This window comes from Vigna umbellata, chromosome 2, assembly GCF_029865625.1.
Source record: "Vigna umbellata cultivar VRB3 chromosome 2, Vumbellata_1.0, whole genome shotgun sequence".
In the NCBI taxonomy this organism is placed as follows: domain Eukaryota; kingdom Viridiplantae; phylum Streptophyta; class Magnoliopsida; order Fabales; family Fabaceae; genus Vigna; species Vigna umbellata.
This window is the reverse complement of record NC_142166.1, coordinates 47,269,179-47,287,733: the sequence shown is the minus strand read 5'-3', so window position 1 is coordinate 47,287,733 and position 18,555 is coordinate 47,269,179. Positions and strand designations below refer to the sequence as shown.

At 32.6% G+C, this 18,555-nt stretch overlaps 2 protein-coding genes and 1 long non-coding RNA gene across 16 annotated transcripts; 1 reads left to right on the top strand and 2 right to left on the bottom strand.

The window, feature by feature from the left end:
- Nucleotides 1-3,240: 3,240 nt before the first annotated feature.
- Nucleotides 3,241-5,370, bottom strand: LOC124828400 (U-box domain-containing protein 45-like). 2 transcript variants are annotated; one of them, XM_047301690.2, is made up of 3 exons: nt 5,192-5,370; nt 4,492-5,044; nt 3,241-4,399 (listed from the first exon to the last, which is right to left on the bottom strand). In XM_047301690.2, exons 2-3 carry the CDS (start codon nt 5,031-5,033, stop codon nt 3,454-3,456), a joined length of 1,488 nt encoding a protein of 495 aa, XP_047157646.1. In that variant the 5' UTR covers nt 5,034-5,044; nt 5,192-5,370; the 3' UTR covers nt 3,241-3,453. The 2 variants fall into 2 exon arrangements, with proteins under 2 accessions (XP_047157646.1, XP_087963296.1); XM_088107170.1 differs by lacking the exon at nt 5,192-5,370 and having other exon boundaries at nt 4,492-5,182.
- A 5,353-nt stretch (nt 5,371-10,723) lies between these two features.
- On the top strand, nt 10,724-14,192 carry LOC148204136 (uncharacterized). The gene is made up of 3 exons (XR_015784549.1): nt 10,724-11,725; nt 13,156-13,246; nt 13,338-14,192. It is a non-coding gene; the product is annotated as an uncharacterized LOC148204136 (long non-coding RNA).
- Nucleotides 14,193-15,705: 1,513 nt separating this feature from the next.
- On the bottom strand, nt 15,706-18,487 carry LOC124828323 (uncharacterized). 13 transcript variants are annotated; one of them, XR_015784411.1, is made up of 7 exons: nt 18,349-18,487; nt 18,043-18,116; nt 17,346-17,396; nt 16,851-16,979; nt 16,343-16,444; nt 16,190-16,255; nt 15,706-16,100 (listed from the first exon to the last, which is right to left on the bottom strand). XR_015784411.1 is itself a non-coding variant. In XM_088107169.1 (5 exons), exons 1-5 carry the CDS (start codon nt 17,545-17,547, stop codon nt 15,933-15,935), a joined length of 423 nt encoding a protein of 140 aa, XP_087963295.1. In that variant the 5' UTR covers nt 17,548-17,607; the 3' UTR covers nt 15,706-15,932. The 13 variants fall into 13 exon arrangements, 1 of the variants encoding a protein (XP_087963295.1); XR_015784408.1 differs by lacking the exon at nt 18,349-18,487 and adding an exon at nt 18,202-18,339; XR_015784407.1 differs by lacking the exon at nt 18,349-18,487 and having other exon boundaries at nt 17,318-17,396; nt 18,043-18,171.
- Between the last annotated feature and the right edge of the window lie 68 nt (nt 18,488-18,555).

Genomic DNA, 18,555 nt, shown 5'->3' with positions numbered 1-18,555 from the left:
GTTCCACTACAGAAGTTGTGCATTATATATGATAAAGTAATGCATGTGCATGTGGTCACGTACTATGTAGGAAGCACAAACGAAACTCCATAGGGTAATACTTTTTATACCTTTTGTTATTACTTTTCAATCCACATGCATACAGTAAACATTCACACAAAATAATGAACATATTTTTAATAAGAGTAATGATACTATAACACGTGTTTACATTCATTTGACACATGTTACAAAGATAAAATAGTAAAAAAAGTATAAACTTTTGTATTGTTTCAAGAAAATATAAAATAAAAAATAAGGGTAGCGTCAAATGAATATAAAATATTTAGATGCATCAAAGAATCTTTACTCTTTTAATAATATGTGTGATCATGAATAAGAGGGAAGGAGAGAAGCTAGATTTATGAAGGTGGAAGATATGAAGTAAGATGTAATATATTTTAACATAATTTTGAATTTATATATTTGAAGCTTAACGCTTGGCTGTAGAATGGTTTATCGGTGTATTCATTCTCTCTTACACTTTGTTCACTTAAATGAATTTGGGAGAGAGTGATTGAATGAATTTGAGAGGATTTGAAAGTAAATTTTTTGTTTATTTTTTTAATATGTCACATCAATCAAATCCTATATTTATTCTCCCAAACTTTACTTCCAAAAATTCACTCAAATAAACAACAATAAAAATTTACCTTCAAATCCTCTCAAATCTATTCAATGACTCTTCTGCCAAGTCCATTCAAGTAAACAAAGCCTTAATGTATATTTAATGAGCAATATTGTCATTAAGATATTTAAATTATTATTAAAGAAATACATTTATAGCAAATAAACTGAAACTAGATAATAGAAAATGTTTATATTAAAATAATTTCTAAACAGATTTTTTTTATGCAGTACACTCTTCTACATCTTTATTATCACAATTACGTGAATATGTATTTTGTTTTCACCACTACCCAAAAATATGAACATGAATATTTAAAACTATGGGAATATGAATATAATAACTACGTATTAGATCTCTTAATTAATTAATAGACCAATTTAGATCCAAATTATGGTTGAATTCTTTAGTTTTTCCAGACATCTATTATGTGATAAAGTGTTATAACTCGGTCTACAAATACTAAAATGAGGTTCAATCAATCAACCTACACAATTCTTGCTCCTACTTAATCTTATGCAAAAATATATGGTTGGCTTTTAACGGATAAGAAGTAAGGCAAATACACTAAGAATAATAATTATTTATTTTTTGGATTGAATTTAGGCATTCGTATTTACAGGTCATTCTCTTCCGTTTGATAAGTAACATCCACTTCTCATATAAATGTTATTCGAAATCAAATTAACAGCAACACAATTCTCGACAGTACATTGACTAATTTAGATATATATAATTTAGTTTCCAACTATGTAAGATACAAAGTAGCCACTAAATATTATAATTTGATTAAAGGTAATAAAAAATATATTATAGTTTGATAAAAGTATGGTTCGAGATTAATATTGAATTTGTATCTGAAATCAACTTACTAAAAAAATGGTTTTATTACTTTTACAAATTTAAATCAAAATTTTATTTAAAAAAATTGGAAATATTTTTCATATTTAAGAATTTAATTGATCACTTATCCAATTATTCTATTTAAAAACAGTTAATTATATATAGATTGATTTTATTGTTAGAGACTAATTAAACTTAAACTCAAGATTTAAAATATCAGAATTGTATTTTTATGAAATCACTGCTAGGATGTTTTTGGACAAGGAGATAGATTTGAGAGAGTGAATTTGAGAGGAAAAAAATGTAAAGTTGAGATTGTTTAGATTAAGAGAAAAATGGTATGATTTGAGTAAATTTAAATAATATTTTTTGAAAATTTGTATATAATGTGATAAATACGATATATTAAAAAAATTGTTATATTAGATAATATTGGATATTTACCAAATTATCTTTGAGATTGTGTTATGAATTTAAAAGTAATTAGTGAAAAATTATGTTGAAATAAAATATATTTTTTTATTTAAAATTGAAAAAGGTTATTATTAAAATAATAAAATTAAAGTTATAATATTATTATTGTTATTAGTCACTGCATGGAGCTGGCGTAAGAAAAAACTGAAAAAAAAACAATGCAGGAAATTCTTAAATTCATAGGAACATGTACCTAAATGCACCAATACGAGTTAGCTTCCTCTTCAGATTTTTGCGGGTGATAAAAAGGCAAGGTAAATCGCATTTCCGTACTCACGATTCACCTCATCTATCAAACACTTCCAAAATCTAAGTTTTTAAAACTTGAATTAAACCCAAATACAGAGTAGTATGCAATTAGGTGATATAAAACATTTGAGTGTACTCTTGTACGAATTTATTAGCCATTAGTTAGTAATAGAAATTCGTGGTCACATCATTGTGTGGGATGCAAATTCTAGTCTTTCTTGCAATCCAACTAGAAAACACTGCAGCTCAAATAATAGAAGCATGCTTTTGGAACCTCGGGCTCAGAGCAGGCTAAAAGTTGAAGAAAGTCAATGTAAATGGGCCCTCTGTGTGATCAAAAGGTTGATGTAATTAATTTTTATATTGAAATTACATTGACAATAGACGTTTTCACTGAAATTCAACGGAATTTAAGCACTGGATAGAAGTAAACATAGCATTATTTCATATGACTCTGGACCCCACAACAAATACCAAGTAAGGTAACAGGTAGTAATGCGTAGCACCGAGAAAATGCATCAGGTCATCTTTCAGATCAAACAAATCCCACCTAGCATTTATTTACAGTGAACCATGTCATGTGACAGTAACGGATTCTGTCATTTATGAATTTTTTATCCGACAAAATTTATGGCTTTGACAGCAAAAATCTTAGTGCAAATGTTTAACAAATGGGGTTCGTCTCTGTGCTAATCCAGCGATTCTTGAAACTCAACATGTGAAATTTGCGAACCAAGGGAGATAAGATTCTCAAATAGAAAATGGCAGTGAACAGTCCCTTTAGCTATGTTGTAGACGAAAATGACAGACACGTACACCCCACCCAATTTATTAACTACAATTACAACAAAAACAAATAGCCTGAGTAAGTGGAAGACAAAAGTGTGTTATGATCAGAAAGGGACTATTTGAAAGCAGAGGAGCTGGTATAGAGTTTGCATTCTTAAAGCAAACCTGAGATTTTCCATTTTTTCTGTTATGCCACTGATGGGGAGGCACCAACAAACTACACCAAAACCAGCAAATCTAAACCTCAAATTCAAATAGCTCACGCCAAAGAAACATAATGTGTCCTTAGCAGATACCAAAAAACGATAGAACCAAAAGCTACACAAAGTGGAAATTGATACTATTATAATGAGTAATCTACTATTTTATAAGTGCTAGGAAATAGCTACAAGACTAAAAACACCACGAAACTACAGTGTGAAATCGTTTATTCAAAATGGGAGGCTCTTGGAAGTGGAACTCGAAGTGAGTGAAGCAATTTGGGCAGATGGAACGAAATCCTGACGCAAGTTGGCCCTCTTCACGATTTTGATCATGTTATTCTGCAGACTTTGCTGCACCAACTGTTTCACTGCTTTCTTTTCCTCACTCATCATCATTCCATCTTCCTCCTCCACCAAGGACCCTCTTCCTCCTGCACCACCCTCGGAGGAAGAAGAGCCACCACAAATAGGAGCAGAGACACCCAAATTCAAGTTTGCAGCGTAGCTCCCTGAAACCTGTTTCCCCTTGTCCACCCTCAAACACTCCAATATTCTGGAGGCTCTCTTCTGAGCTAACGTGGTTCCGACAAGCGTCAACTCAAGCAGCGACGACACAATCCCTGCCTCGATCATGGCCCTCCTGTCCCCGTAAGCTTTGTGTGCCATAATCATCAGCACATACGACGCCTTCTCTTGGCACTCTGGCGAGTCCGTCCAACTCAACACATCCACCAGAATCGGAATCGCATCGCTCACACCACCGATCGCTTTTCTTCCCTCCGGAGTCGACACTAAATTGCTCAGAATCGCCAGACTCCTCTCGCTCACTTCCATGTCCCCTATCGCGCTCACTAAAAACCAAGCCAAATCAGTCTCCAGAATAACCGAAATGTTGCTCTGACATATTGAAAGATTGTACAAAGCGCGCAGAGCATCTTGCTTCACTTGCGATTGGGATTGTGATACGGTTTTACTAGCCTCTAAATTTTTTAGGGTGCTAACAAGGAACGGTATTGCACCGGAGGAACCAACTATCGGTTTATTCGAATCCAAAGCACTCAATCCAAGGAAATTCGCAATAATCGCTTCGGCCACCGACGAATTTGAATCACTCGATTCAATTAGTTTCAGCATCTTGTGTACAGTGCCGATTTTCACTACAGTCGCTTTGTTTCTGAAATAATTAAATTAACATCAAATTTCAGATATATGAAATATTTGGGTAAACACCACGGTGGATTTTGAATGAAAATGCAAATTACGCACGCATCGTTGCCGATTCCGAGATTGAGCAAAGCATAGAGCGAAGCGATTTGCGAACGAGCGTCTTCCGAATCGAGCATTCCGACGAGAGGAGGAATTGCTCCGAGCATTGCGAGATTCGCTCTCGCTTCGGCATCTTCCTTCGCCAGCGACCTCACTCTCTCCGCCGCGATTCTCCGCATCGAGAGGTCTTCTTCGCGCAACTCCTTCACCACTCGCTTCAGCTCCGCCAATGCCTCCTCCTTCCTCGCCACCTCCGCATCCGTTTTCGTCTCCGCCGCGTTCAGCAGATCCGACAGCTTCTCCGACCTCTTCTCCGACCTCTCCTCCTTCTCTGCATGACTAGCCACCGAACTAAAGTCACCAACGCTTCCTTCGCCGCCGCCACGCTGGCGATAACGGTAGCGGGAGGTGCCGCCGCAGCTGACGGCATCGAAGATCAAGCGGCGGAGCACACGGAAGTGGCCGCCAGCAGTGGCATTTTTCTCAGTGTGTCGGTGGTCGAGAGCGATGGATCCAACGCTATTCCGGTGACAGTTTGCCATTCTCCGGCGACCTACATTGGAGAGAGAGAGATAGCGAAAAAGAAGAGTGAAGAATCCCTGAATTTTTTAATACATAGAAAGAATTTACTTTAGGCTTTTGTTTGTCTGTTTCTCTTATTTTCAGTGTGGCGGTGAGTGAGTAAGCAAGAGCACAGTACCTTTTGGTGCACGTTGTTGTGTCCTTTGACTGTTTTTATAGTTGTGAACTGTGACGATGCTGAAGGGAGCGCCAAAACTAGACAGTGTGGTTAGAGAATGCTTTTCAACGTTGTTGCCGTGTTTCAAAAATGAAACCAACTTACCACTCTTTTCATTTTCGCATTCATGAAATCATTTCAGACAAAGAAACTACAAAATCGGAGACCCATACCCCCTTATATTTCTCTTCACCTTCTTTGCGTTTTGTCTTTTCTATAAATTATTTCTTCTCAAATAATTACTCCCATTTCTTACAATAATAGCTTTTTTCATGTAACAAAATATTGTTAAGGAAAGTTGCTCCAGATATCTTCAATTTTTAACAACTCTTGAAGCAACTTTCTCATCTTTTTCTTGCCTCTTTTATTTTTTAAGTTAAATTCATATATAAAAAAAACAATAAAATTAGGACTGGGACATGTTTGGTTCATTTCTAGTATGAGTTATTCCCACAGTACCATGCATATATTGTTATGGTAAAAGAATGTGTTTGATTAAGCATAGAGTGTGAGAGTGGGGATTTGGTGTTACTGGTTGCCAGCTATAACTGAATTTGATTGAAGGAATAAACGGTGTTAGGTTAGGTATGTGAGAGTTCAGTATAAAATACAGGAAAATGTCTCAAAATCCAAACCCACATGTCACTATTAAAAATACCTACACATTTTTTTCTGTTCGAAATCTGTGCATGGACCTCACTCTATTGTATAATGTATCATATATAAATATTTGCATTACACCAATCTTTTTATATTCAAAATTTTCAACCCAAGTAATCTGTCGCTAAATTGATCTCGGATATCATATTTAGCCTAATTAATTTTTAGTATTTGATACAGTTTTTTTAAGAATAGTAAATGGTTGAGATTGATTGGAATAAAAGTATAGGTTGAAAAAGTGGAGTTATACATGTTACGTACTCTTAATTATACCTAATAATTTCATAATTGAGATTTAATATAGTTTAAATACTTTTTTTTTATCTATAATATATCTTTTTAAAAAATAAAAAAGTTAAGTCACAAATAATAAACAAAACATCTATACATATTTAGATTTGAAGAAGAATGAAACAAATAAATGAGTGATTTGTGAAAAATAAAAGAAGGAAAAATTCACGTCTAAAAGAATAAGTTCACTGTTGTTTCTACAATAGTTCAAATCAGATAATATCAGAATCCACTCATTAAATATACATCAATGTGAAATAAACAGCATACCAATCAGGCAAATAGTGATAATAAAAAATATTGGATAAATCCTAAGACTATATATAGTATTATTAAGAAGCATTTCATCACAATAATTCAAAAGCTGAAGAGAATGAGTGACAGAGACTAGTGGGTAACATTATTTATATTTTTCTTAACTATAACTTTTTACTCTCAACAGATGGAAAGTAATATAAAAAAGTTATTTTGAACAAATAAAATAATTAGCTTATCTTCTATATATATTTTTATTTGTTTTCTTCTGATTTACCAATAATTATTTTCTTAACTTGTCCTGAGTTTTCGACATCAAAGAATAAGGAATTTTCAATTTGTTATTTAATATTGCACCAGAAAATTAATGTATAATGATAACTTGAGATTTTCTACCATTAATTGTCCTTATAAAAAGAGAAAAGTTAACCTGCTAATATATACCTTGTATGGAATATTCAGCAACTACTAATACAGATCCGTATATGAATTGTATAAATAGACCACATGTGTATCTATCATTCAACCAATGCAATATGAATCAAGATAGAATTTTAATTTTTTTTCCACCTAATTGTTACGGTCTATAATATGTTAGTTATTTTATCACCATTAACGTGTCTATTCGAATTCATACTCAATTTGTTACGTTACCCAACTCATCCCAATAAATAATATCTCTATATTATATATAAACCAAAATTTATTTTTATTGTGTTTGCATTTATAAAAATATTTACAAAATAAATAAAAATTATATACAATAAAATTACTATGTTATTTTAATTTTATAATAATATTTATTATTATTATTATGAAAAATATGTGAACACAAGTATAAATTACATAATGTTTTTTCTATTTTAGTAATATTTAAATATTATTCAAGTTAACCAACTAATCACATAGTATTAAAATGAACCAATCCGAATCATATAGATTAAACTAAAATCGAGTTAACCTTAATAAAGAGTTTTGTAACCTGACACACCATGTTTGGTATAGATTGATTCATTTAAGGATTTTTTTTCTAATTTATTTTATATATTTAAAACAATACAATTAAAATAATTACTCGACTAATTATTTTTCATAATAGTAGAGTCAAAATATTCACTTATTATATAATTTGACAAATAAATAAATTAAACATTCAAATTATTTAAATATTATTGAACAACATTTTATTATTTTAAAATATATATTTTTGACATAATTAAAATTAATAAATAATTATAATAAAAAATTATAGAAAAATTAAATAAGAATAATAAAAAATATTATTTATAAACTATTGGTCAACTCACTCTAACTTGTCTTAAACTCATTTAATACACAAGTTAATAGAGACGGAATCAATTTAACTCACATTAAAAATGATTTTTTTTTTCAACTTAATCCTATATCTAGATTAACCTAGGTTTTAACTCAATTAGACATCTCTAACCAATTATATTTAAACTTTTCCCTAGCTTTCTTAATGTCTTGTTCTTGATTTGTACAAGTAACCCAAGTCAACTTTATGACTTAAAGATACAAGGATTCATTTTTATTTGGATAAATTACAAAAGTCCAACTTCACTCTACTAAGGTTATAAGAGTTGCTGTAAACTCTTAAATATTTTTTTAGCTCAACTACTTAGTTAATATAAGAGGATTAATCTAAATTCTTAAATCAGCCTATTATTATCTTTAACTCAAATTATAACTCTGTTTTTAATAATAAGATACCTGCAACCAGAATCCGATCATTAGCTAATATTTGCTAATCAACCTATTTGCTCTCTGTAAAATCAAATAAATAGATTACTATAACCAAATATATTAATTATATGCTCCTATATAACAAAAAAAAAAATCTTAATCAACACTCATAATACACTCGATATCATTATGAGGCATATCACATTGACCAATAGATTCTGCAATTATTCCACAAACAAATATTTAATTTATGTGGAGATGGGACAAATGCTGGAATCGTCGAGTGGTTTTTGTTTGTCCCTATGTTATCTTCAATAGTCTCCCTACAACAAGCACTTAATCTTTGAAGCTGATTCTCATCATTTTAATTGCATTATTTGTTTCGCTTGAATTTTCTGAAATCACAATTGTTGTGATATTACATCTACTGGAGTATCAGTATAAAATAATGAAAATATGTCTGTAAAATGGTAAATCTAGTTTGTTACAATCCCCATTTGTGGATTCCGACAAGAAAAAAAACAAGAAAAAAATTTCTAGTAGTAATACAATGACACGCCTATGTGTCGGTTACATTCATATGACATGGTGAACTTAATTTTTTTTTTAAAATTACATACTGCTTGAGGGTAAAAAGGAGAAAAGTTAAAATTTCGTTTTCTTCTTGTTTTGGTGGTGAATGAAAAATAACAGAGTGAATCTTCCTACACCTCCCTCACCTCATCCTGCACCCCAAATTTACCATTTTATCCTTCATTTAATAAAAAGTCAAAACCGTAATTAATAAATTAATTTTTTTAACCCCCAACCATTCTTCTAACTCCCAACCACATGCACAAAAATATATCTTCTTTATAAACCCTCAGTTAGGTGCACGGTTCATGTTCACTGTAGCAAGTAATTTATGGTTTACTGGATTGAATAAGATTTGGAGATACAGCAGCGTGACGGCAGGAGGAAGAGGAAGAAGACTCTGCGCCGACGAAGGTACGCAACCGCACTTCGAAGTGCGGAAAGACTCCGCCGCACTTCGAAGTGCGTTTTTAATTTAGGGTGCCGCACTTTGAAGTGCGTTGTGATATATGTTTTTTTTTTTGCATGCATTTGTTTAATTTTTTCTTGTTTGTTTGATGCAAATTTTTTATTTAATGTTTTTTTAATTATATTAGTACAATGCTGGGGTGGGGTGGTGGTCATAGTGTTTAGGTTTTGGGAGATTTATACATGTGAGCGTGAGCGAGAGAGGAAGAAGACAGTGAGGCCTGGGTAGTGAATCTGGTAACCGCGCCGCACTTCGAAGTGCGTTTACCATTTTGTATCCGCCGCACTTCGAAGTGCGGCTTTCATTTTGTAGACGCACTTTGAAGTGCGGTTAGTGATAGGTATTTTTAATTTTTTTTTATGCATGGTTTTTTTTTTATTTTTTTTAGTTACTGCAATCCTTTTTCCTTTTTTTTACATGTTTTTTTTTTATGTTTTTGTTATTATGTTATTATTTTTAATTTAAATTTATTGTTTTATGTTATGATTATTTATTTAATTTTTTTTTTCATGGATTATGGTTAGTCATTACGGAGTGATTAGGGAGTGTATTTAGGTTATATGAATTTTTAATAATATTTAGGTTATATGATTTTTTTATTAGAAAGTGTTTTTGAATTTTTTATTTGTAATTTAATAAATTTTTAAATTTTAATATTTATTGTAGGTCATATTTAATTATATGAGATGGATAACCATCCATATTTGGATTCTGAAATAAATTCTGATTTTATATCGGAATTTTCTTATTCTTTAAAAGAAGTGGGTGAGGGTGATTATTCAGATCAATTTTCCACTGATAAAATATTCCCAACACGCGCCGATTTAATTCAATGGGTTCGAAAGATTGCATTTGATCTTGGATTTGTTGTCGTCACTATAAGATCTGACACAACAACTGGTGAAGCTGGTAGATGCCGTAGGTCGTCTTCTTTCATCTGATGGCTCACTATGAGAGGATGAAGCCTCACCATGATATCCACCTCTAGTTTTAACCATATCTATTAACCAATTATATTATTAACATATTATATACAAAAAAATAATTAATAATGTAATCAAAAATATTCAAACAAATAAAAAATAATATAAAAATATAAAAAAATTACATATATAATAATTAAATTATTACAAAAGATTCCAAATTAATAATTATTATTTATTTCAATAAACAATTTAATTATTATTTTAATTTTAAAAAAAATTAAAAAAATGATATAAAATTAAATATACGAAAATAAGAGAGTCACCACATAAATACTTTATATTTCTATATTATTTTGATACCTAGTATAAAAAAAATCTTTTTAACTAGTATAAAAAGCCCATTTTACATTAGTATCTACTGGTTCACATTAGTATTTACTACATATTAATATCTACTACATTAGTATCTACTGTGTATAGTGTCAGTAACCATTTTAAATTAGTATCTACTAGTATAAAAAAATTATTTTACATTAATATCTTCTAGATATAGTGTAAATAAACAACACTTCAATAAGAAAACATTTCAAAAAAAAAATATAAAGAATTCAAAAAAAATATCATAACCATGGCAACAACACGAACAGATCAAACACAGATTCAATTCAAATTCAAAGAAACAAAACTGCAGATCACATATATTATCAATGTTTAATTAAAAAATTATCGAAAAACGCCATTTTTTGTCGCATATCGAAGTCCGGTCCTGTACGTTTGCCGCAGATCGAACTGCGGTGTGCACCCCAGCGAGCCGCACATCGAAGTCCGGTTCTGTACGTTTGCCGCACTTCCAAATGCGGCGTGCACCTCCAGCGAGCCGCACTTCCAACTGCGGCTCTAATCCTTGCCGCACTTCCAAATGCGGCGTGCACCTCCAGCGAGCCGCACTTCCCACTGCGGCTCTGATCCTTGCCGCACTTCCAACTGCGGCGTGCACCTTCAGCGAGCTCCGATCCGATCAGATCACGACCCACGAACCCAATCACTACCCAAACCCAACCAAGCACATAAGAGACAGGAAACAAATATATTACATACTACCCGAGCAAAGCAGCGGATGCCAGAGACAGAGAGACAGAGGAGAGGACGGAGAGAAAAAGAGGGAGGAAGGAGGGGTGTAGATCTAGGGTTTTAGTGAGATGCGGCAGAGTGAGATGCGGCAGGGGAAGAAGATGAGTAAAATAGGTTTCAAATTTTATTAATCTTTTTAAATAAATTTTTTTTCTCTCTCCTCGTTGACTGTGAAAGGACACTTTTGGAATTATAGTTTTTTTTGGAGGTGCAGGATGAGGGTGGTGAGGTGCAGGGAGAATGGCTCAAAATAACATTTAGGTTAACTTTCTCTTACTTCCTTCTCTCACGTTCTCCCTCCTTCTTCATTGCTTCACATTTGTGTTTCTGAGGTGGTTGAATCGGTGGTTGTGGAGGTTTTTCGTGGGTTTGAAGGTGTAGCATCATTGTGCCGCTCCCAATCGGTGGTTGTGGAGGTTTTCGGTGGCTGTGAGGTTTCCGGTTGACGTTTCCATTTTTGTGGGTTATTTCGTGTGTGACTTTGAGGTACGAGTTTTCTAATTTTTTCTGTTGTAGTTTGACCCTTTTGAGCAGTTGGGGTGATGGACTGTATAACAATTAGTTTCTGGAAATTTTATGTTTATTCTCTGCATGTGAAGTTCAAATGTTTTTATTAAGGCAGTTTGGATACAATGTGGGTTGTTATTATTTTGGTTCGAGCCAGATAAAGGTCTATATCTATTCTCTGGTTGAATCTGAGTTTGGGTACATTTGTTTATTGCTTTGTAAGTTAATTTGTGTTTCAAAAACATTACAATCCGTGATATGCCCTGTTTTGACAAAGGGTGCAAAAATGCAGAATATGGATTATGACAAGTATATGTAGCAAGGAGGACAAGCTTCAAAACTATATCCTTAGAATATCTCTAATACGGAGGTCTTAAAGAAAGGTTTTATTAAGACCCAAAACTTATGACAAACTCCTACTAAAGTAAACTCATGTAACATAATGAGAGTCTTAAAATTAATAGTTAGGTCTTAACAACAAAAAAAACAATATTTCAAGAATTAAATTAATTTTTAAGTCATAAAAAATTGAAGTGCAATACAAAATTATAAAAGTGTGGTTCTTATAAAATCTAGCCATTACAGCAAAACTCGTAAAAATACGATGAGTTGCTTAAAAGTGATATGGCGTGGTGGGACTTATTTAAAGTACAATAAAACCTCAGTTTTCTTAGCACACCCTTGTATTTTAGATATAGGATAATTCAGGTTCATTATTTTAAGGGGCAGTGATGGTGATTGGAAAAGACTCTAAATGTTTTAAGGAAGCCTTAACATACCAATGGACAAAAAAATATAAAATGAGTACATTTGAGGTAAGTTCATTTGATGAATTGTTGTTTCAAGCCTCCCAAGCAAGATTTAAATAATGTAAAATTGAGATCCTTAGAAGTCAGTCTATTCAAAAGATAAAAAAATATATTAAGTTGCACGCCTTCACATACATTTCTAGAGACAGAGAACATCAATCTCATAACAATATACATACTTAACTCATTTGATAGACATAAAATGCAATTCCTACAACTTCGATCCTAAGGGCAACACTTCAACTTAAATAATCATACTACCTCCCAAAAATACATAACTGAATGCAAATTTAGCCCTCTTTAACTACCATTCAGCTGCACTTGAATAGAAATCATCAGAGAAAAAGATTTAAGACTCTCAAGTACTGAAACAGTGTTGACAAAAAGATTATCTTTAAGGCTTTACCTCGTTTTGAACAGGGACAAGAAGGTTTCCCACCATCTAGATTCATATTTAGTATTTTGGGATTTAAGGATTTAATTGGACGTGATTGAAGAAGATTTGCATGTGCAACCAAATACGTTAGTCACCTTTTGAATGGCCAACTTATTGGGTTGTACCATATAACTACTTGTTTCTAATATTTGTTTAATGTGTAGGTATGATTGTGGTATGTTGGTCATTAAATATATGGAGTTATGGGACCACACACCTAAATTTGATGAGAATAAAATGTCTGATTACACAACGGTTTGTATTATTTATGTATATGGTTATTTTAATATGATTTATGATAAAAGGTTTTTAAGTGTAATATTTAACAAGAGTATTGTTATTGCAGGAACAATTAAAAGTTGGGCGACACCAGATGGTTTGTTAGTGGGTATTACACGAAGATAATGTTCATCGCAGTAGGGTATTAAAGAAATGTGGGATGGTTTAGGCATTGATTAAGTTATGAAGTAGGACAACATCACCAAGTTGAATACATTGGAGTAAGGGAACAATTAATGTACATATTGAATACAGTGTCCACGAAATATGAGTGATTAGGACACGATAAATTGGCCAATCAAATGTGCTCTACTGGCTATTCTCCCCAGCTTTTTGCTCCCTCTCGCAGTCAAAGAGTCCAAGAAAAAGGACAAGATTCTTTTGATGTTGATATGGTGAATACTTTGTTATCTATATTTTTGGCAAAGGGAAAGTTGAGCTTGGCTTGCAAATTGTTTGAGATTTTCAGTGATGCAGGTGTGAGTTCAGTGAGTTATTCTTATAATTCTATCGTGAGTACTTTTGTCAAAAAGGGTTATTTCATTGAGGCTTGGGCTGTTGTGGCTGAAATGGGAGAAAAATTTTGTCCTACTGATATAGCTACATACAATATGATACTTCAAGGTTCAGGAAAGATGGGACAAGCTGATCTACCTAGTGTTGTTCTTGATCCTTCTTGAGGAGACTCGGTTGTAACATAAGTGTTGGGGATGGGATGAAATTCTAGCAGTATATGAAATTGGAATCTGTAATTTAGTTTTTGCATTATTTTAATTGTGCTGTGATCACAGCTGCTGTACTTCACGATCAATTTTGTTGTATTGTCTTGGCTTCTTAGCTGGCAAATGGCTAGTCAATGTTATACATCCTCTGTTTTAAACCCAATTAACCAAAATTTTATGTCCTTGGAACAGTTTCGTTCTGATTCAATGTTTTAAAACACTTTATACTTGAAAGTACTTCTTTTAGAATAGATTGAGAGAATTTGATCTGTAAATTAAAGAAACACTATAAACCATCATTCTTTCTATTCAAATCGTTGCATCTATTTCCCCAATCTTTTCATGGGTTTTTGAGGTGTTGTCTACAAATTAAAGACGAATTATGATCATCATTGCTCCCTGCAACAATATTAAATTAAATGTGTATATTTGGTCTCGTATTCAGTGAAACCAAACACAAATTTTTTATCAACTGAAATTGTTGTGATAATATTTATTATTTTGTATTTAAAATATGAATTCGAAACTACAAACGTCAAACATATAAGAGGTTACATTGACGGTAAGAATAATAAGATTACTATGAATGCATTACTTGAAGAAATAAGATTACTATTGAATTAAACCACTTTTATTGTTGTACATATCCTTTTTCAGAAATAACCACATAGAACTGAGTAGGTAACCACTTATTGCACCTAAAAAATGTGATCATTGATATTGAATTAAACTACTTTTATTGTTGTATAGAACCACTTTTATTGTTGTACAAAACACCTTTCAGAAATAACCATATACGACTTAGTAAATAACCACTTACTGCACCAAAGAAATGTGGTTATTGGGATTGAATTAAACCACTTTTATTGTTGTACAAAACACCGTTCTAAAATAACCACTTAGGACTTAGTAGATAACCACTTACTGCACCAAAGAAATATGATCATTGGGATTGAATTAAACCACTTTTATTATTGTACAAATCACCTGAATAACCACATACGACTTAGTAGATAACCACTTACTGCACCAAAGAAATGTGGTCATTGGGATTGAATTAAACCACTTTTATTATTATACAAAACACCGTTCAGAAATAACCACATAGGACTCAGTAGATAACCACTTACTGCAACAAATAAATGTGGTCATTGAGATTGAATTAAACCACTTTAATTGTTGTACAAAACACCATTCTGAAATAACCACATAGGACTTAGGAGATAACCACTTACTACATCAAAGAAATGTGGTCATTGGGATTGAATTAAACCACTTTTATTGTTGTACAAAACACCGTTCTGAAATAACCACTTAGGACTTAGTAGATAACCACTTACTGCACCAAAAATTTTTATGAAATCTCACATAAAAAACCACAACTATTCTTGTTCATAAGCAATTGAGTATATAACCACATAAGCACCGCCAAAATGTGATCATTAGTATTGAAGTTGTACACCATTTTTTTCATTTGTACATAACTAGCTTATCAAATAACCACGAAACCCTTAAGCCATAACCACATACTGGACTAATACTTGTGAAATCCGTTTTTCACTCACTTGTGCCATATGTCTTTGATGTGTGCAGTGTGCTCATAATTATTTCCTTTAATCATTGTAATTCGTTATTAACCATTTTGTCAGTTGTAAATAACCACTGTAATACATAAGCACATAGTGAACAAGCTATAAGCAGTTACTGCAGGAATTTGTCAATTTTTTTTTATATCACATCAACATCATATAAAACTTAGAACATAACATACATTACATTACCACTTAATGCGACAACACATTCATGAAGTTGACTTTAGTACTTCACTAATTGTAGTACATAACAAAGTCGTGTAAACACGCACAATATTTGAAACTGACAACAACGATAAAAGTAAATTCAAATCAACAAATTATGAAAGTCCTCAATTTGTTCCACTTTTAATTATTCTTGCTTGCTCCACTGCCTTCAGGTTTGTCGTTGTGAACAGGTGGAATCAATTTGCTAAGGATGTCATCAACGGAACATGTTGGAAGCTTGTTGGTAATAATTGGTATTGATAGACATACTAGTTCATCAGTTGGGCGGCCAATATCACTTGCAAAAACCTGCACATACGGGGAGTACCATTCAAAAAGTGGTAAAAAAAGTTCAGAAAATATATAACACTACAATACAAAACAGTTCTAAACTTTACCTTAACAATATTCTTAAGAGTTATGTTAAGATAGTATGTTCCGCGCATTGGTGAAAAAATTGCAACCTGTTGAAACATTATTGGTTAACTACATATATTCTTGTGGGAATACAAGGTCAATAAGTTATTATTGATCAGAAAAAATATACTTACATCTTGTAGGATTATCACACTTCCAACTTTTAAGTGTGGACCTATTTTAAGATGATCAATGGCCTTGTGGTGAACACTTGCTTTTAGAGTCTCTGTTAGATACTGTGAAGAGGTACAGTTTGCACAAAAACAGTTCAATATGGTAGTTAAATTAAGTTAACATTTCACTATACCCATTAACAATATACAGAAATAACATCAAACATGACCAATCCTAGGAAAGAAAATATACATTCGGTGGAGATATTTTACAGGAAAGAAAATGATTATGTAGCATCTTTACTTTAAATAAAAATTATGCTATGTGCACTTGTGAACTTATAAACTACATGGCTTTGCAGCCCTTCAATTGCCACAACACACAACTCTCCAAACAATTACAGGTTCATAAATTCATCACATCAGATTGCATTGCAGAAAGCGATATTAGATTTCCGTGATTGTGAAAATTAGAGAAAATGACAAAAGCCAAAAATAAAAAAGAAAAATGGAAATGAGGAACACATACCAAAACAGAGAGAAGAGAGATTCGTAAAGGTGGATGCAATGGAGATGGACGCAAAGTTCATCTGAGAGTGCAAGGATAGATATATACACAATATGAAGAAGGATATAGCAATGGAGTCCACCAAATCAACTAAAAAAATGAAAACATCTAATTCAGGAATCCACCATTGAACAAAATAGGAAGAAAACAAAACAGAACTGATGAATAAGTAGCATAACTGATAGTGCTTCAAAATTTAAGTTAACCTAAATTCATAAAAACTATTTAGACAAAAATGATTGTGTATTCATAACCACCACCAAGTCAGATTCCCACCCACTTTTTGAGAGCACCACATGTTTGTAAAAATGCCATCACTTATCTTAGCTCAATGCTAAACACAACCACACAATAAAATATCAGTTATGCGTCTCTACCAAACTCCACCACACTGCCTTAAGTCACAAACTAACATCCTACAAACTCACACTATATGTAAGAACCCTTTCATTTCACCTTATGTGATCCCTCCACGCTGTCTCTCTTCCCATTATGCCTATCCTTCACCTGGATGACAAGAAATAAAAAAGAGAAATAAGAACAAAAAAATCCAATAACAATCAACAATATAGTGTTATCATTCAAATTGTCACTTAGCATTAGTTACTAAGAACTTTCACACCTGCAGAAAGTAGCACACCACTGAATATCCTGCCATACTTTCAATATTCTAAACACTTTTTACATGAAATAAGACTTCAACTAATGGAGAAAGCAACTTATATGATGATAACTAAAATGAGAGTGAAATGCAATAGAATAGGAAGTGGAGGTGTAGTATACCAGGCTTGAGTTGCTGCAGTTACCAAAGTGGGAAAAAACTAAAACACTTTTTCATTAATTATGAATAAATTATGAGAGCACCAATGTGTGAATAACATAGGGTTTTATGGTCAGAACAGAGAACATGGTTTTATGGTCAGAGAAATCACAACATTCACAACCACTCAATCAAATTATTCCAACTCTTCAAAAGGAGAATTCTTCAACCATCACCCTACTTATATTATTATTGTCACTGTTATCCCATTCTTTTATTCTCAAGCTAGTTGTTTCTCAGAAATTTGATTCACTACATCAGCTAGAATCATTAAAATGATATATAAATTATAAAAGTCAATGAAACCTACCCTTCACACACTTATTATCTTACCTTCTAGCACTGAACCTTCAGGAGCATCTTTATATGCTAATTTGCAGGCAGCTTCAATTCCTTCCAAAGCATATCTGAAAAAACCCACTAAAATGTCGTTATTTTCACTTTCGTTATAATTGATTTGAGATTCTCTACTTTTGCAAAAACCTTAATTACCGAACTCTCTTTCTTCCGAGGTTTCGCACTCACAATTCAGAGCTCGTCAACCTTGCCCCCATTAGTCTACGGTTTTCGAAAATCAAGGAAAAACAAAAGGAAAGATAGACAAATGTAGAGAAAAGAACAAAGGAAAAAGAAGCATACAACTTTCTTCCGATGATGACGTCCACCTCCGATGACGTCCACCCTCCGATTAAGTGGCACCCATGGAGTTTTGTGGATTCCGACAAGAAAAAAATTACAGCCACCTGATACAAGGATGTTCGTTTGTTTTTCTATGAACCCGATTGAAGTTTGTATAATGGTTGAGTGCGTGATGCTTTAAGAGAGAGAGGAACGTTGATACGCACG

Bases quoted from the DNA above. Each gene is read 5' to 3' on its own strand.
- LOC124828323 (XM_088107169.1), bottom strand. From the start codon at position 17,547: ATGGCAGGATATTCAGTGGTGTGCTACTTTCTGCAG. The intron at 16,445-17,345 runs GTGAAATGAAAG...ACCTCTTCACAG, and splicing joins GCGTGGAGGGATCACATAAG to TATCTAACAGAGACTCTAAA. The intron at 16,256-16,342 runs GTAAGTATATTT...ATGTTTCAACAG, and splicing joins GTGTGATAATCCTACAAGAT to GTTGCAATTTTTTCACCAAT.
- LOC124828400 (XM_047301690.2), bottom strand. From the start codon at position 5,033: ATGGCAAACTGTCACCGGAATAGCGTTGGATCCATCGCTCTCGACCAC. The intron at 4,400-4,491 runs GTGCGTAATTTG...TAATTATTTCAG, and splicing joins CTCGGAATCGGCAACGATGC to AAACAAAGCGACTGTAGTGA.